Source organism: Alligator sinensis, unplaced genomic scaffold, assembly GCF_000455745.1.
Source record: "Alligator sinensis unplaced genomic scaffold, ASM45574v1 scaffold938_1, whole genome shotgun sequence".
NCBI lineage: Eukaryota > Metazoa > Chordata > Crocodylia > Alligatoridae > Alligator > Alligator sinensis.
Window position 1 is genome coordinate 839,428 of NW_005842449.1, and position 17,880 is coordinate 857,307.

Here is a 17,880-nt window from a genome sequence, read left to right on the forward strand (position 1 = left end):
TGATCTGGTTTCAGTTAGCAGTACTTTATTGTTTCCACCTCTAATAATGACTTCTAATTTACATCACAGTTGTATCCCACAGAAGCCATGTTGGATCCCACAGAAGCCATGCTGCCCACGGTCATAGTCCAAGTATCTATACACAAGTATAGTTATACCTGCAGATGTCATTTTACCTCCTTATGAATCAAGATAAAGACAGAAGGCTAGAACAACATCTCTCTGCTGTGTGACACTGCCAAGGTCAGTGCTTCTATCAGTACTGCAATTCAACAGATAGTGTTAGATTTCATACCTGAAAGAGATGTATTGGAATTGGAGTGAACAGAGGTCATCTTAACTGAAGGGATTGTACATTAAACAAAAAACTAATTCACAAAATTCTCAGCAATAATCTATATTGATTTTCTCAATGAAGACTTGCTCTAATTTAGTCAAAATGTTGTGAATACCATGCACTAATGGCATATACATGCATCTGCTTACAAAACAATAATCTTAAAAGTTCTTTGTGCAGATACAAACATTTGGAGAGGAAGAATATAAAAAAAAATGGGGGAAGGAGGGGCAGGAAGAAGAGGAGAAAGGAAAGGCATACACATGGTAGGAAGTTCCAGTCCAACCCCTACCCACATACTGCATCACAAATGGCTGTCAGAAGTACAGAGCAATAAGCAACAGTTACTGGGAGACTGCAAAGTACATCAAGTTGATGGCCCAAAGCTAATCCAAGTACAAGCAGAGCATTTTAGGTCCGCATGATAGTTTGTAGACTGACACTTGCATCATTCCCTTCATCTTTGCTAAAACGTTTACAAAGTGTTCCTTCCTTTATGCTGATATATTCAAAACCATAATTCCTTGCAATGCCTAGATGGTCAATTTGCTAAACTGATTCAGTGTTAAGTGCAAGAAACAGTTTATGGTGAGCACTTGTGATATATGGCAAAATACATATCCTGTGCCAATCTGGACATTGTATCCACAAGGTAAGGAAAGATATGCAGAAGGCAAATCCTGCTATTTGGGGTTTCAGTCAAGAAATGTAGGGCAAGGAATGTAGGGCAAGACAAGAGCACCACTTCCTCAAATGGTGACTTGACATCTCTAGGTTACAGACAGTATTTATGCAACTTTTTCATTCAAGTCTCTCACCCAGCAGCTTTCCTACTACTTAGAGCTGTCTTTAAAGAAACTGAGATACTCTGTTCTGGTTTGATTCAGGAGAAGAAAAAGTAGTTACCTATGGAAAGTTTAGGGTAAAGTCTGCATTGAGTTTAATTGAGAAAGTCTTTCTGGGAAACCTAAAGCCAAACAGTTACTTATCTTTTAAATACAGTTTTAAAATGTATCCAACTGAAATGATTACAAAGACAACCAGATCCTCAGATAGCCTAAACTGACAACTTCTAATTAAATTTGGTGGGGGTTACACCACTTTACACCACATGATTACCTGATCCACACTCTCTAAGGCACAGATAATTAAGAACAAAGTTCTGTCTGTTGCTTCTTTATGTTAGTTTGTTCCACAAATCACAGTCCAATTCATTTCAAGTGTATATTCACTGCTTCAAATTGTCAGAGAAAGCTATGAGGTCAAACCTTATCTTTATTCATGCTTCTCTTCAGTAATTACACTAGCAAGTTGCAAGCAAGGCAGCTGACCCGGTACTGACGGCTCATTGCAGTTCACAGTGTCAGTTGACTAACTAAAACTAATGAAGCGCAAGGTACAGAGAAGTGAAGGAGAAGTCTGATGTTGGCAGGAAATGCCTATACTCAGACAGTTGCATGAGACCAGTATGTATGAATGCAGTGTTATAAAGTGACAGTTACAAACAAAGGAAAAATTGTTTGAATATATACATTTTCTCTTCTGGATGGAACTGGCGATTACCATCTAGCAATCTTTATTTGAAAAATAAATAAATAAATAAATAAATCAGCAATGTTCACATTTTGTTCACTATCCATCCTAGATATACAATAGAAAATTAAAGATGTGTGTGTGTTATAATGGTTATATCAATTTAAAAATTGCTTAAATACTAGATACTTGCTTATCTGAAGCTCATGGATCTATCCTCTGTTCATATATGAGGAGAGTTTTATTTTGCTGGTGTGGAAATTGTCCTTTGCTGCTTGGGTAATCACTCTTCACTATTCGACTGTCATTTTCTCGTGTCAATGTTGGCCGGGGCTGCATGTGTGTAACAGAGGGCAGAATCTGGCTAACAGTCTTCAAGGAAGTTGGAAAATATTCTAAATGAATGAACTATTTATGTAAATACAGTAGACCCTCACGTATCTGAACCTTGTTTACATGTATACTTGAATATATAAACATGTATCCCGGTCACTGGAAATGCAAAAAACTGAATACCTTTATAAGCACACGTTTTTTAATTAGGCTTTTTTTTTTTTTTTTTTTTTTTTTTTTTTTTTGTTTTTGGTTTTTTTTTTTTTGCTGTTGGATTTTGTTTTGTTTTCATGGTCTTCTTTCTATATTATAGATGTCTGATAAATAATAAAAACAAATATATATATAGGAACAAACAAGGTTCAAATATGTGAGGGTCTACTGTATTTATATAAATAGTTCATTCATTTAGAATAATTTCTAACTGCCTTGAAGACTGTTAGCCAGGTTCTGCCCTCTGTTTCACATATGCAACCCCAGCCAAAACTGACCAAGAGAAAATGACAGTCAAATAGATTTCATAGATTTCATAGACATTAGGGCTGGAAGGGACCTCGGAAGATTGAGTCCAGCTCCCAAATAGTGAAGAGTGACTACCCAAACAGCAAAGGACAATTTATACACCAGCAAAATAAAACTCTCCTCTACAATGGAATGCAATACTCTTTTATATGTACAATATCATGTATTTAAAACAGTATCTAGTTACAGACCTCAGCTGCCAAAGTTGTTAGTTTAATAAACTATCAATATAGCCAAATACAAGGGAACCATTTCTTGCAAAAAGAAATGTCACAGCATCTTGAAACACAACATAGTCACAGTAGCTGCTCTGTGACTTCACTAGCAGCTAGAGGCTATTAAGTATTTTGCTAGGGCAGCTATTCAGCAGTGACATACAGGACATAGTAAAGATTTCAAGATCACTTCCTGAAGCACCCTGTTTTGTCCTAATGGCATACTCCCATTCTGGCACTGATCAGGACTATTCTGACCCAAAGTTAGCTTTTACGAGCTAAAAGGATCACTTACTGTGGTCCTATAGTCCAGAGAGAAAAAAAGACAAGACATTATACTGACATGTCAAACTGGAAGGATGAACACCATGAAAGACTTTCAAGCACAAGTGAGCAGGGCACACAAACCAGTCTGCAGCATTCTTAAGTTGTCTCTGGAACAGGGTAAAAAATATATTTCAAAACAAAACAAAACCTCCACACAACATAAGTATACTGCCTGACTGTGACAAATAGCATTTAAGAGAGGTTAGAAATTAACAAGTGTTTCTGCAAGCAGCTCTGACTGAATACTGAATTTAATACAAAGGATAAGAATGTACATGTGAAGGAGAATGTAGTAGACAAATCATAGCTGGGACAGGAAAAGAATATGGATGTTAACACTTAAGAGAATTTCCTGGAGTATCTTTATAAGAACATACAAGGGTGGTGTAGTAGGAGCTAATTTATAATAACTGGTGAGCAAAAGCACCATGTTTTCTATACTGGATCAGCGCTATCTATAAGGACTGATACGTGGCATTCACTATTAACTATCCTTTATACTAAAAAGTTGCCCAACTGAAGCAAAATCCTTTCCTTATTATCTAGATAGCCAATTTATGCTTTTTTCCCCACCAATGTTCTTATTCACCAGCAACTCAAAGCTCAATATCCATATGAGTAGCTTAGGTTATTTTTCCAAACATACATTACTACACATAGCAAGTGTTATTCTCCCATCTTAGTCAAGGTGTATGCTCAAGAGGAGGGCACAGAAAATGAAGTCCTTGAGGACAACTTGAAAAAATGTAACATACACATCAACTTGTAGGAGACTACTGCCCAGTAACACCCCAAATAGAGGAAGAGTCTGTTGCAAGGATATCAGTACTTTGAAACACTACGATGACAACAGGAGACAGAAAAGTGGGAGTGGCAGAAACAGCATGTTGTGGACTGAATCAAGAACCAGAGCCACCCACCCCACACAGAAACATGTGGCTGAGTTGCAACAGAGTCTGTTTATCCCGAATTGGCCTTGTCAGCCATCTTCAGACCCGCAGATAAAAAAAAAAATCATGGAAGACAACCATCCCCAATTGCAAGGTATTGCTGATTGTGTTATTGTTGTTACCACTTGTGAATTTAACCTCCTTCACAGTCCTACCCAATGCATTAGAGTCTACCAGGATGTCCTAAAAGCCCCAAATAACTATTACCAAATAAATAAATGTCTTTGGTAGCCAAATATCCCTAAACATTAACACATTACAGAACTAACTTCACTTTCAGCATCTGGCCTCCATCTTATAAACAAGTCAAGCAAACAGAAACAGCTTTTTTGTTGGTCAATTCTATGTCCAATTTTCATGTTCAAGGATCTCTCTACTCACGAGTGAACTTTTGCTATCCACTTTCTTCACAAATCATTAATAGGCAGTGTCTACTAATAAATCATTGTGCACTAGTCCATTAACAGTAATCTTGATATCGAGAGTCATCTGGGTCATCAACGCAGAATTTCACCATTTTGATGCAGAGAAGACCTTACATGGAAAAGATGGCAAGTCTGGCCATCAAGAAAAATAAAGCATGGGTGTATATTTGTGTATGCAAATCAAGAGTTCTTCATTGCATGGTTTGTTAAACTTTAATGAGACTGACTCAAAACTAATAAACTATGGTTATTTTATGATAATTTGTATATAACATTTAGTTCAAAAGCAAAGTATGCCCAATTAAACGTGTCAGAATACAGGCATTCAACTTTGTTTTTTAAAATATTTATATATAATATCAACCATCCATCAGCTCATTTACCTGTTCTGAGAACAGATGTAAATTCCAGTGCCTAAAAGGTCAAATTTGGACATTTCCAAAAAACAGGAAGGCAAACATTTAATTTAATCAATGCTGCACTAGTTCATAAACAACAAAAGCCAAGAACTGCTAATCCAAGGACCCAGAATCCAGCCATTGTTATGGTCTAGTGCATAATGGCCAAGTGCATGACGGTCCCAGGGTATTTATAGGTTTGGGGTCAGCAGCTTGAATTCTAATAAAAAGAGGGAGAGAGAGCGGGATTGCACCAGTAGAGCTACTGGAAAAAACCTCATGCAATACACTGCCAAAATTGATACCATCTAAAACACTAGTAAACCCATTTTATAACACCTGTAACTTTTGATTCAAAATTAAGTGCATCCCTATGAAAAGGGCACTGTAATAAATCAATATAGAAGCTGCTTTATAAAATGTGTTTTCAGCTCCTGATGCCAGATGAATTGCCAAGAGCACATGAGGAGAGGGCAACAAAGATCCTTAAAAACCACAATTTGCTGATGTTTACTCAACAAACAGATGCCAATATTCCTACCAAGAAATACACACAAGTTCTAACCTCCTATCCACTAACGTGGCAGCTGGAGCTGCTCATGAGAGCCAGGGGTTCTGGGAGCCCCAGTAACCCTGACCACAGACAGGGGACCCCAGGGCAGCTAGGGAATTTACCTGAAGGTAAGCTGGAGCCGGAGAAGGAGCAACACATGACGCTGCAGTGCTGGCTTTTGAACCAGCTGTCAGTCAAGATTGGCGGCACCTGGCTGATGATGGCAGCCTCAGGCACTGACACAGGGAGTTTAAAATTCCCGGCAAATGCTGGGCAAGGGGGGGGAGTGAGTGGGGACCTAGCCTAGGGCAGCCTGGAGATGCCCAGGTTGTGGGTTGCTCCCCAGTACATTGTCCCCATGGGATCTGAAATGGGGCAGATACAGAAAGGCCAGGAACACTTCCCCAGCTGGGAGTAGCCCAGAGTGGATGCTGGGGGGAAGCTATTTGTTTTTCTTGTTACCCTTTTGCTTGTTTTGTTCTGATGTGGTTGCTGCTTGGAAGACCGAAGCAGAGGCAACCACAATGGAGCTGGGCAGAGTAGAGTCTTAAACTCAATCCTCCTGAGATGACAGCTGATAGGGAGCCCCAAAGGGGAAGTGCCAGGGGCCCAAACCACTGGCTGCAGACCAGTGTCCTGACTTGCACGGTGGGTGAGTGGACCGGGGTGTAGGGGAGGTGGAGCCCCAGGACCAGCCACACCGGTGACATGAGTACTATCAGCAATGGGCATGAGATAACACCACTGAACCCCTTCATATCACATTTCCACAAGCAAGTGAGGGAGCCCGCCCCTGGGTGCAGGGAAGGACGCATAGGACTCAAGCCAACACTGCAAGGATCTTTTTCACAACTAGCACCATCATGGTATTAGACAATAAAAATCTAGACAAGTTGTTCTCAAACCCCAATCTGAGCCTGGCACTAGGAAAACAAAAGCATACACCAGCTGGATCTGATGAATGAACAATAGTCCAAGTTAGAAGGATAGCTGAAGAGCTTTGTGAGACTTCATATTTAGAGATCCTTCTAGACAAATGAACAGCAATTGTTCTATCACTCCCTCTGGGACCTTTCAAGCAGGAAAAAAATTGAATGACTCAAGAGGAAAAAACCTTATTATGTCAAGAAAAGATTAAGACCCTTGGTATCAAAGGTACATTACTTTTATCCATTACAAGGAGAAGATGCTTATCCAGTAATACGTTATTACCATGCCCTTATCCAAACTCATTCCAAAAATTAACTAAGAAGCACTCAGATGTGAGGCATCTAGTGTGGCCCACATTTACTTGGCCATCATATTGTTTTATAATCTTTTCTAAAAAAGGAAAAAGAAGAAAGACAAGATAATAACCAGCAAGCCTGTCAACATCAGGAAATGTTTTCTTGAAAAAGGACTTTAAACTCTAAAATCATCTCTCTCCAAAAGGGAGTATGGAGCATTCCAAACACAAATGGATTTAATACCTTCTCACTTGTAATATGAGGAGGACTCTTGCTTGTATAATCAAGAATTTTTTTTCTAGTGCCCTCAATGCTTAACAAAACGAAACTAACCTAACCTCAGCAAACGAAGTCACAGCCTTTCCCTTCTACTCTTACAACAGTGACTAAATCTATTCCAATCACACTGGAACAAAATTTCTGACTTTATTAAGTGGAGCTAAATAGCTATAACTCACTAGGCTGTACACTACTTGGAAGAGTTTTCCTGAATAAGATTTAGTGGGCTTAAGCTAGACAAGAACCTTTCACATGCCCTTTCATCTATAGATCTCAAAGTACTTTACAAATTTTATCATTTTCTCTATTATTTCTCTCTTCTACACAAGAAGAAACTGAAATGATGAGTCACGAAACCAACAACAGTAACAAAGGCTAAGTATAGACACGGTCAAAAAGCACAAGGATGAATTTATTCAATCTTTGCAGGTTAGTCTAAACTGCATAGACTGAAGTGAACAGACATTCACTTTTGATTCCAGAAATGCAGCCACATGCCTGCAGTGGCCCAGGCAAGATGCTTCAGGGTGCTAGAAGACGCCTTTCTTCTAAAACAGACAGCTTAAGCCAAGCCTAGCCTGCCTACCCTGCAAAGGGGGACTTGCAGGGAGATGCAAAGTATCCTGGGATGCTGGGGGACTGAGTTAACTTGAATCTGGATAGGATCTGGGACAGAAGTTAAAAAAAAAAAAATGTAACCTAAATCAGTTAAGTCTGATACTATATCCATCCAGGTTTATCTTCAGCTGGCTTGGCCATTTTGACAGTGGTTTATGTGCACTGAACTTCTGTTGTGTTACAGATTTGAACTGGTTTCTGATCACTTATACCAGTTTGTGTGTAACTTCTGTCCCTAGCCTAAATCAATGCAAAAATAATTCAAGTCTATGGGTACCCATTCCCATGATCTTGTCCACTAAATGATGCTCCCAATTTCTTGGAATTAGCCACTGTTATAAGCTCCTGATTTTGAGATTTTATTTTAGTGTTAAATTGCTGCTTTTATGTTATGCACATTAAAGACACAAGCATTTATTTTAGTCATCAACCTGAACTGAGAGACTCTAAAAGATCAAAAGTAAGAGCTAGTCCAGTTTCATGTGAGAGCATGCCTACTTTAACTTACTTAGATCTGGAGTCCTTGTAGTTTTAAAAATTGCCTTTCCGGGAAAAAAAAGTGAGGCACTAAGAAAGCTAATACACTATATACATAAGCAATGGAGTTATTCATTATATAATTGTAATAAATAGCTCTTTGCCATTATAAAATCATTTCAGTTTGTTAACTACAGTTGTTACTGTTCTCAGTCTATATTGTCGTTTTTCACCAGTTTTAAATACCAGCCATTAAATTACTAAATGGAGGGGTAATAAAATGCTAGACAGTTTATTCTGCTGATGGCTTTCAATTAGTTTAATTAAATGTGAAATGCTTTATAAAAAAGCTCTGAAATTGTCATTGTGGTTTTGCAAAGAAAAAAAAACAAAAAACTAGACGTGTCTATTTTTGGGCCACTTAAAAAAAAATCGTGTGATTAGAAAAGCTCTTTTAAATTTGCCATGGGTTAGTTTGAAAAAAATTACACAGAGTCAGTTAAATTCATACTACTATCATTATTCCATCAATCTTCAATACCAAGTGACAGTTGTAAAGAATTTTTTCCCTCTAAATTTATTTCTAGTAGTATTAGGAAGCTTGTCTATTAGTTTAAATGAAGAATGCCCCTTTAATCTCCTCAAGCTGCTGGATAGATGCAACCTGTTAAAAAATTCAGGATATCAGTGATCTGCCTCTATGACAGAAATTGAGGGGCACTCTTCATGCAGGAGAAGAACCCAGTTTCCTCAAACTTGTTTTCTGATCAAATGATTAATTCACACTTTCTCTGGCTCCTATATTATCCTATTCATGAGAAAGCATTTCAGAAAGAATCATGCTACTTTGTATGTGGTTTATTCCTGACAATATACAAAAAAGAACAATTTCCTAAAATATTTATTGCTTCAGATGCTTCACTTATGTTTGCTAAATGAAACCTTTAGAATAGGACATATGTTAAAGTGCTAAGAAGTACCAATATATTGCTAACATGTAATTGTGTTGACAATTTGTACAGTGTACTAACAAAAATACCAATTTTTAATAAAAAGTTGAGCATGAGAAGAGCTTTGACTATGCAATCTTTAAAACAGACACGTAACTCATTAGTGACAGAGCAGAGGAAATAATCTGTCTGGTGTGATGCTGAATCCACATAGCCTATTTGCCTTTCCCTCTTTGACTATGAGGTCTGGCATCACTTGGATTATTTCACCTAATCCATCTTTAGTTTTCACGTGTCCTATATACTGTGCAAGAAACCTAAATTTAACAAACCCAACTCCTCATCCATTACCACACTGAATATATTACATGTCATTAAAGAACATACAAGAATACACATGCTGAACTACATCTTCCTTTGTGAAGCATCTATGTTTTCAGAACCCCATTGGCACTGCTGGCTTCTTTTATAACAGTTTTTACCTACAATATAAATGGTATGTTATGACCTGATTTATTCTATTCATACAATATAGACCTATTAAAAACACACACGCAGGTGCGTGCGTGCATGCACATACACACACACACACACACACACAGAGCAAAATTCACTGTTTGGGGCTGTTTTTTATTAGTCATAGTACCTTAGATAACAGCATTCTGGAATATTACCTCATTTATTTCCCTTGAAAGCAGTCAATAAATTGTAAAGATTTAAAATTCTAGTCTGAGAACCTGGGATTAAAAATATTAACATTTGCTACTGGAAGGAGATGCGCCAAAATATATTAATGTAGCATTCTTACTTACCAGTCTTCCACAAATATACAGATGAAGTTTCAAATTCACTTTGTGCTTTAGCTTCCCAGATTCCAAACAGAACCACAAGCACTCCAATGCACTGGACTGAAACAGCAAAAGCCCCTGCACCACCGAATAAAACTGTGCTTCCTTGTCTCAACCCCATGCCTTCAGAGCAGGCTGTTTCAGTGTCAAAATCTGCCGCACAATGGGTAACCCTTGTTCGAGTAATTTTCCCCTCTTCAGAATTTCTTCACAGGGAGGAGTAGAATGGAAACCTCTTCCCAGCTATTGTGCATCGCAGTTGAAAAGGAAAAACTGTTTAACACCAGGGAACAATAGAGCCCTTGCTTGCTGCTGCTATTGCTTGCTGCTGCTAGTCTGGTTGTTGCTGCCACTCTCTTCCATTCAGTGGTTAGTAGCGGTTTTCCATCAGCTGAGAGACAGCTGTCCACAGGGGGCTCCAGCTGACTGAGCAGGTTATCTTGGTCTGCGAGGCAGCAGCACTCATTTACACCAGCTGGAGAGAGTGAGAGAGAAATGAAGAGAAACACAAATAAGCAAATGCTGCAATCTCACTGCACAGAACTACTACATCTGCCTGAAATACCATAAAGAACACATCCTAATAAAATAAAAAACAAAACAAAACTCAGGAAAGCTTAGGAAGGACTCTTTAAATACATGATTTTCTATGCCTTTAAATCAGTTAGCATATATAGTTTATTTGATTGCATTGGTACAGATACATTTAAGAATACAGAACTTTAGACAAACATTATCCCATAACAGTAAATATACTCTTTCACTTAAAATATACTGAAGATTTACCACCTAAATTGTAGAGTGCTGTAGCAGACGATCAGGGATGCAAGAAGGAAACAAAGCTTTTATTTCTTTTTAACGGGGATCTTTATTTTGCAGATCATTCCCTAATACTGAAACAAGGATAAATTTGTTAACCTAGTTTTTCATAATCTACAAAAATTGAAAAGCAAAAGAACTGTTCTCAGATGGGCCAACCTCATACATAAAAGTGTGATAAAAAACAAAGAGGCGCCTGTGTCCAAAAGCTTGCAAAGAACAAATTTCCAACTATTCAGTTGATCTAATAAAAGATATCACATTTACCCAAATAACCTTGTCTGTCTATGTCCATAGAGCAACCCGGCTACAACCAACACCCCGATAAAAAACAAATGCATTCTAACAACACATCAGCCATAGAGTTTTAAATGATGAAATTACTGTTATTGAAAGGGGGAACCTTCAGGAAACCTCTCTTGGGATGCCTGTCATTTTGTAGAACCTTCCCAGACTCAGCCTTTTCACATGCATTAGATTAAAATCAGCCTTGATCAAATAATTCCCAAGTCCTTGCCTATTTAAATATTCTGACATCAGAGCAAATTAGCAATGTTGAAGGTTGCAAATTCGTCTTTGTTTACTTTCCACTCTGTTACGCCTCTAAGAGGGAATTAAAGGCTCAGGGAGCTCTAGCACTGTGAGGCTGTGATTAAGAGAGATAAGCAAGTGTGGATTACTGTTCCTCAGCTGTTGAAAAACAGGCAACAATCAGAAGATTATAGGTTGATAAGGGATACATAGAAAGCCATGATCCTAACAAATTTATAGCATCCTGATGCAGAATGTGCATCAGCTAAGGTGTAGTGAAAATGGGTATTATTCATTTCTGCTACTCAGATTGTGCTGTATTCTGTTTGCAAACCATGTAATTGTTCCCTTTAGTTCCTTTAGCTCCTTTAAATGAGAAAGAACAAAACAAAACCTTGAACTCACGGCACAGCCTATTTCATACCAGAATTTTGAGTTAAGAACAAATTGGTAATGTTCAAGGCATTTTATTGGTTATTAGGGGTAATAAATTGATGCAACATTTACAAGGAACAAATTTAGACATTTTAAGAACAGATTTACTGTTTGCTAAAATATCTTTTGTAGTCAATAAGGAATCTAAGGCAGTCGTTTTTTAATTATGCAAGTAGATAAAAGAGTTTACATAATTCTTTCAAAGATAAAGAGTAAAAATGCTAGCTAATAGACAAATCTATCACAAGGGAAAAATCAGCCTTTTAGAGTTACCAAGACTATAGGGTCCCTTCTTCAAAAGCACTGAACACTGAATATTTTACTGTGAGTACATCAGTACCTTACCTAGACTCCTGGCGGCCCAGGCAAACTTTTAGTATCACACCCCACTTCACCCCCTCCTCCTGCTTCACTAGAGATAATGATAATAATAATCAGACAATGGGGGGGAAATTACCATTTTTGGGCGCCCTTTCTGTCTGGGTCCCGGGCAACTCCCCGGTTTCCCCATGCCCGTGTCCAGCCCTGGAGTGCATATGAATCTAGCAAGAATAGCACTGTAAATATTTCCTATGTTACCTTAGAGAGACAGACTGGCCAGGTAGTTAGTAAAGGGGAACAAATGGGGTCTGGGATAGTTTCTAATATAAACAAACACCTATATCAGGAGCGAGTACATCCCCCCCACACAAACAGACATCTCTCTATTTTTATGTATATATAGCTCTACAACAAAGTGCTCCTGACAATTCAATACAAGCGGCAAATTACTAACCATGAACACCATCAATGTGTACACGTCTATTTACTTTCTGAATAGGTATGAAACCTTTTTCAAATGCTAAACATACACAAATATACAAATTTATATTAATATAAATGTGCAGACAAAAATATGAAAATGAATAATGTTCAAGAATTCCATCTTTGATTTCTAGTGACAGACTATGAAAGAAGTTACTCAGAAATACTTATTGGAGACTACATGTTCACTTGGTTATTGGGGTTTTCATTGTATTAGTTTAGTAGGGGGATATTTAAATAAGGAAAGAATGTTTAGGTTTAAGAATGTGGTATACTCATTTTACATACACCTCTGATCAGACTCCTGAAAAGAAAAAATGTAGAAAGGAGATCTCAGTCATACCTGTTTGGTAATAATGATTCATACAAATATCAGGGCTCAGTTCAAGGGTGAAAGGATTGACAGATTCTATCCAAGGGAGGCCACAAGGTCTCTCTGGGCAGTTGAAGACAAGAAGGGGACAGATGAAGGTAGCTTTGTAACCATAACACAAACCTCACAGAATCAAATCAATCAATCAATGGAATTCCAGTTTTGTGATAGACACATTTTTAAATAGTATAAGCTATACCAGGGAAGTTCAACTTCCAAAGGACTAGGGGTCACACCCTACACAGACAGCAATAGTGTGAGCTACACACACAGGTATCAGTTCCCTCTCCTCCTCCAGCACGTACATGTGCAGTCCCTGCTCCTCTCAACTCAGCATGCATGGGCTCCCCCAGTACTAGGCTGCTCTGTGCCACACAGTGCAGCCCCCTGGGCTAGGCACAGACATTACACATAAACTGGTTTAAGTGATCAAAAACTGGTTTAAACCTGTAACAAATCAGATGTTCAGTGCACATAAGCTGGTTTTAAAATGGCTAAAACTGGTTTAAGATGAATCTGATTGAATAGACTTAACCGGCTGAATCAGACTTAACTGATTTGGGTCAAACCAGTTTATGCAATGTCTGTCCCAGACCCCTTGCTGGTTTAAGCTAAATCAGAGTCCCCCAGCATCCTGGCATGCTCTCTGCACTGGGCGAGGTTCTCTACTCCACAACAGGGCTGGACCCTCCCCTCTGCTCCCTGGCTGCAGCTCCGGCAGAGACTTGCAGGCACAGCAGTGTCTGGCTGGCTTCCTCCAGCTCTCCCCCTTGCTCCCCTCACCACTCCCTGCTAAGCAGGAATCCCCCATCCCCTCTGCCTTACACAGACACCTCAGCATTAGCTAGCAGACCACATGGTGGCTATAGTCCGTGCTGTGGCAGACAGCAGTGTCGGCTTAGACCTTTTTGAAATAATCAACAGCGCAGCTGATAATATCCCTCCATTCTTTCTTTGTTTAAGAAGAGCTTGAACTAATGAGAAAGGCTGTTTGTTTTTGATGGGGTGATAAATGCTGATAGCAGAGCTGATAAATGCTCTGTTATCAAGGAGGGGGGAACCCCTCCCTAATCCTGCCGGGAACTGGCCACGCCCCCCTCAGCTCGGCCCTGTGGAAGGAAAGGGAGGGCTGCTCTAGCCCCCCCCCCCAGCTTCTAGCCTGAGCCATTGCAGGCATGTGCCTGCATGCCTGGGTTGTCTGTACAATTACAAACTGATTTAGCTTAGCCAGGTTAGACTAAACTTTAAAAATTGAATCAATTCAGGCTCAGGCTTTTTGAATGTCTGTCCCTAGCCAAACTGGTTTAAACCTGTAACAGAACAGATGTTCGGTGCACATAAACCAGTTTGAAAATGGCTGAAACTGGTTTGAGATAAACCTGGTTGAATGTAGTATCAGACTTAACTGATTTGGGTCAAACCAGTTTAAGCAACGTCTATCCCAGAACCCTTGCATCCTGCTTGCCACCAGAGAATTCTGAGGTAAAAAGACATTTTCAACCTTTCTCTGTACCTAACCTGGACAAAATAAACTATTTCAAACAGGAAACATTATCACACCTTCAGGTCTCCTGTGAAATATAAATTTTCATTTCTACCTAGGAGAACTTTTACAATCTCTGCTCTCTCCTCTACCTGATGAAGTATGAATGTGCCCAAAAGCTTGCAAATAAATAAAATATTTTGTTTGCAAATATCTAATTGGTCTAATAAAAGATATCAACTCATGGAAGAGTTTTGATTCCTTTTGCCTTTAGACCAATATGGCTACAATCTGGATACCTAACTCAAATGTTAGCTTTTGTATTTAAACAACTTCATAGATAGCTGAACCTTTATAGCCAATTTACAGAGATGGTGGAATGATGGCACAATTAAAAGGAACCTTCTACTTTCAATCATGAAAACACACACATCTCTAAAAGTACAGGTCATATGGCAGCAGAAGCTGACATAAAAGTTTGCTGCAAAAGCCCCTACAATACTTTGTCACTAAGGGACCTGCAGCCAGCCAATATACAACCCCAAAACTAGTCATGCAAGCATGGATTAGAAGGATTTTGCACACCCTGGACAGCCTCCATCACAGACAGAGTTTAAAGCTCTGCTTCTCTTTCAGAAAGAGATTATGCACAGTTACTATAGGAGAGTACAATTAGCATTCCCCTGCTCCAGAGGTGGTAAATCAAGCCTTTAATACTTTGTTAACTAATCCAATAAAACAAATCACATGCATCTTTTCCTTCTTTTGCATGATATGAACTCCACATCAACATTTGTTATTTGTTCAAATAATTAGTGATCACTCTTTTGAGCAACAACCTGAAAATTAGAGCTTTAGCGACAAAATTTTTTATCTATGGCCTTAATCTGCAACACATTTTCCTCTGATAGAAATGAGTTGTTCTCAAGCTTTTCCATGCCAGGAAACTCCTTACCCTCTGACCTCTTTCCAATTTTGCTAAGTTCTGGCTGGGATCTGCCCCAATATAGGAAGCAATGCAGGAAGTCTACAGAAGCCATGAAGCTTGCATCCCTCCAGTTAAGAACTCATAAGGAGTTATTAATGTAGGACTCTTAATTTGACATTACAGTTGTACATGACTTTGGTGTCCCAAAACAAATATTTACTAACTCTAGAAGAGACACCTCTGGTCAAGATTATAGAAACAAAATCATAGAGTCTCTGTCAATGCTCCATGTTGGCAGTTTAACAATGTCAATATTGCACTTCAAGACACCAGCTAATTAGTCCCTCTAGATATACATTCAGTTGCATTCATTTGTGCAAGGCACTGAAGCCATTTGGACAAACTCTATGAACTGCCCTATTAAATGATTGCCAATAATCCCTTTTTATTTTTACCACACTCCCCCCAAAAAAGGAAAACCAAGAAAACCCCTTTCAAGGGTTTTAATTATTGTTTTTGAAAATATGTAGCACCAAATTTCCCTGAAGTTGAGAACTGCACCATGAAAGCAATAAGCCATGATTTTTATTTCATTGTTAGAAAGTAACAATACTGAAATCTTATGAAAATGCAATACAATTTAGAGCAGAAAACATCATAATAGGCATATAAACAATTAAAGAGATGATAATTATTTTATGCCAATTTCCCATATTAAGAACAATTAATGAATTACAAAAATCGCAACACCAGACCATTAATGCAAAATACCATTAATATGCTTTGTGTGATAATTATTCACAGACAGAAAAATGCTGAGTCCAAAACAAATTTCTTAGCTAGTGCTTAAGAATTGCCAGTTATACTAGTGCAAGAATATCCCATCTACTCAGAAAACACTACAGCTGAAAACTTCAGAGTCATATTTCCTTATCTTTTGAAGATTTTATAGTCACTTATACAAAAATTCAAAGGTCTGAATTGATCTAGGTGGCACACTGGGCCTCCACAAGTGGAAGGCTCAAAACTCATGTCTCTGGATCAATAGCAAGAAGGCTAAATTGCTCTTCCACTTCCTGCTGCATACACCTACACTCAAACTATATGACAGAATCAACAAATGGAGGCAGAATGTGACTTGGGTAAAATGAGTATTTTCTTTCTTGAATCATATTGAAAACATTAGCTAAAGTTAAGGACTCGCCTTCAATATCCCTTGTCTCAATTTAATTTCTTAAAAGCAGCAATTTTCACTTCAGTAAAAGGAACAGTTGTGGCATGAAAGGCACAAGTACTGCAAAGATAAATAAAGAATCACCAAATATCTGTCCAGAAGATAATTCCAAAGCAACCTCTCCATCACACTGATTATATCAACTTTCCTCTGAGTCTCTCAGTTTGACTGCTTATGTGGGTAGACTTTTTTACTTTATGTATACTCCTGAGCAAAGGGGAGAAATAATATACTAAATGACTCTAGGCATGAGTTGTGACACCCAAAATATGCAGTTCACCCTGATTCCCAATTCATCTCTGTTGTGGGTAATTTCCTACTGCTCTGTATATAGTATTCTCTGGTGTCACCCTAAACAGGAGAGTTACTGGATGTGCAGCATTTGCTTACTCCTAATCGCTCAGACCAAAAACCTAGATAATCTAAAGAGCGTTTTTCATTCCCTGTTCCCTTGTGTGGGAGCAATTCCTATCCTGTCACTGTATTGCTCATGCTCTCTTGCACATTCCTCACTGTAGAAAGAAATCTCCTTTAGTGAAGCTACTGTGGGATCTATAACTATCTCACAGCAGAAGTCTTGAAAATCATTTGATTAAGGGTAAGGAGGGTAGGCCCTTGAACAGGGGTGGGCAATTATTTTGGGCAGAGAGCTGCTTACCCAGTTTTGGCAGGCTGTCAAGGGCCCCATGGGTAGCCCTGCCCCTTCACAGGTGCCCCGCCCCCTGGTCACCATCTTGGGACCAATGACTCAATGTCTTGGGACCAATGTCCCAGGGCCAGCACTGGGGCCCAAAGCAGGGCGCAGGCTGGCAGGGGTCTGTGGAGCTGGGCTGGGCTGCACTGCACCAGCAGAGAGAAGGGGGAGCTGTCCCGGCTCCATAAAGTCCCTGCCAGCTGGGACCCCACGCTCTTGCCACCCTGTTCTGGGCCCCACCAGCACTAACCCTGGGACACCAGTGCAGGCCCCGTGCTCCCAGTGGCTCCCCACCCACTCACACCCAGTGCCCCTCAGTCCCATGGTACAGGTGGGGGGGCAGCGCACAGCCCCGACCACCTGCTTGACGGCAGGGAAGAAGCTGGTGCTGAGTGTGGGGAGAAACTGGCCCCTTCCCTACCCCACAGCCAGCGCCCCATGCTGCAGCCACTCGCAGCCCACACAGGGGTGTCCAGAGCAGGCACAAGCAGTCCCAGGTGGGCTGCAAGTGGCTGCAGTATGGGGCACTGGGCATGGGGTGGGCAAGGGCCTGCTTCCCCCCCTTGTAACCCGGGCCCACCACCACGC

The 17,880-nt window shown here is 39.6% G+C and overlaps 1 protein-coding gene across 9 annotated transcripts in view; it reads right to left on the reverse strand.

Moving 5' to 3' along the window:
* The window catches only part of THSD7A (thrombospondin type 1 domain containing 7A), a 555,303-nt gene that overhangs the window by 386,257 nt on the left and 151,166 nt on the right, over window positions 1–17,880 (reverse strand). For 5 of the 9 annotated variants that reach the window (XM_025212157.1, XM_025212158.1, XM_014523122.2 and 2 more), the window contains exons 1-2: window positions 11,195–11,319; window positions 9,956–10,466 (exon numbers count right to left, since the gene is read on the reverse strand). In XM_025212157.1, the coding sequence (XP_025067942.1) occupies window positions 9,956–10,112 (157 nt within the window). In that variant the 5' untranslated portion in view covers window positions 10,113–10,466; window positions 11,195–11,319. Of the gene's footprint in view, window positions 1–9,955; window positions 10,467–11,194; window positions 11,320–17,880 lie in introns of those variants that run through there. The other 4 variants (XM_025212153.1, XM_025212155.1, XM_025212154.1 and 1 more) reach the window with 1 other exon arrangement.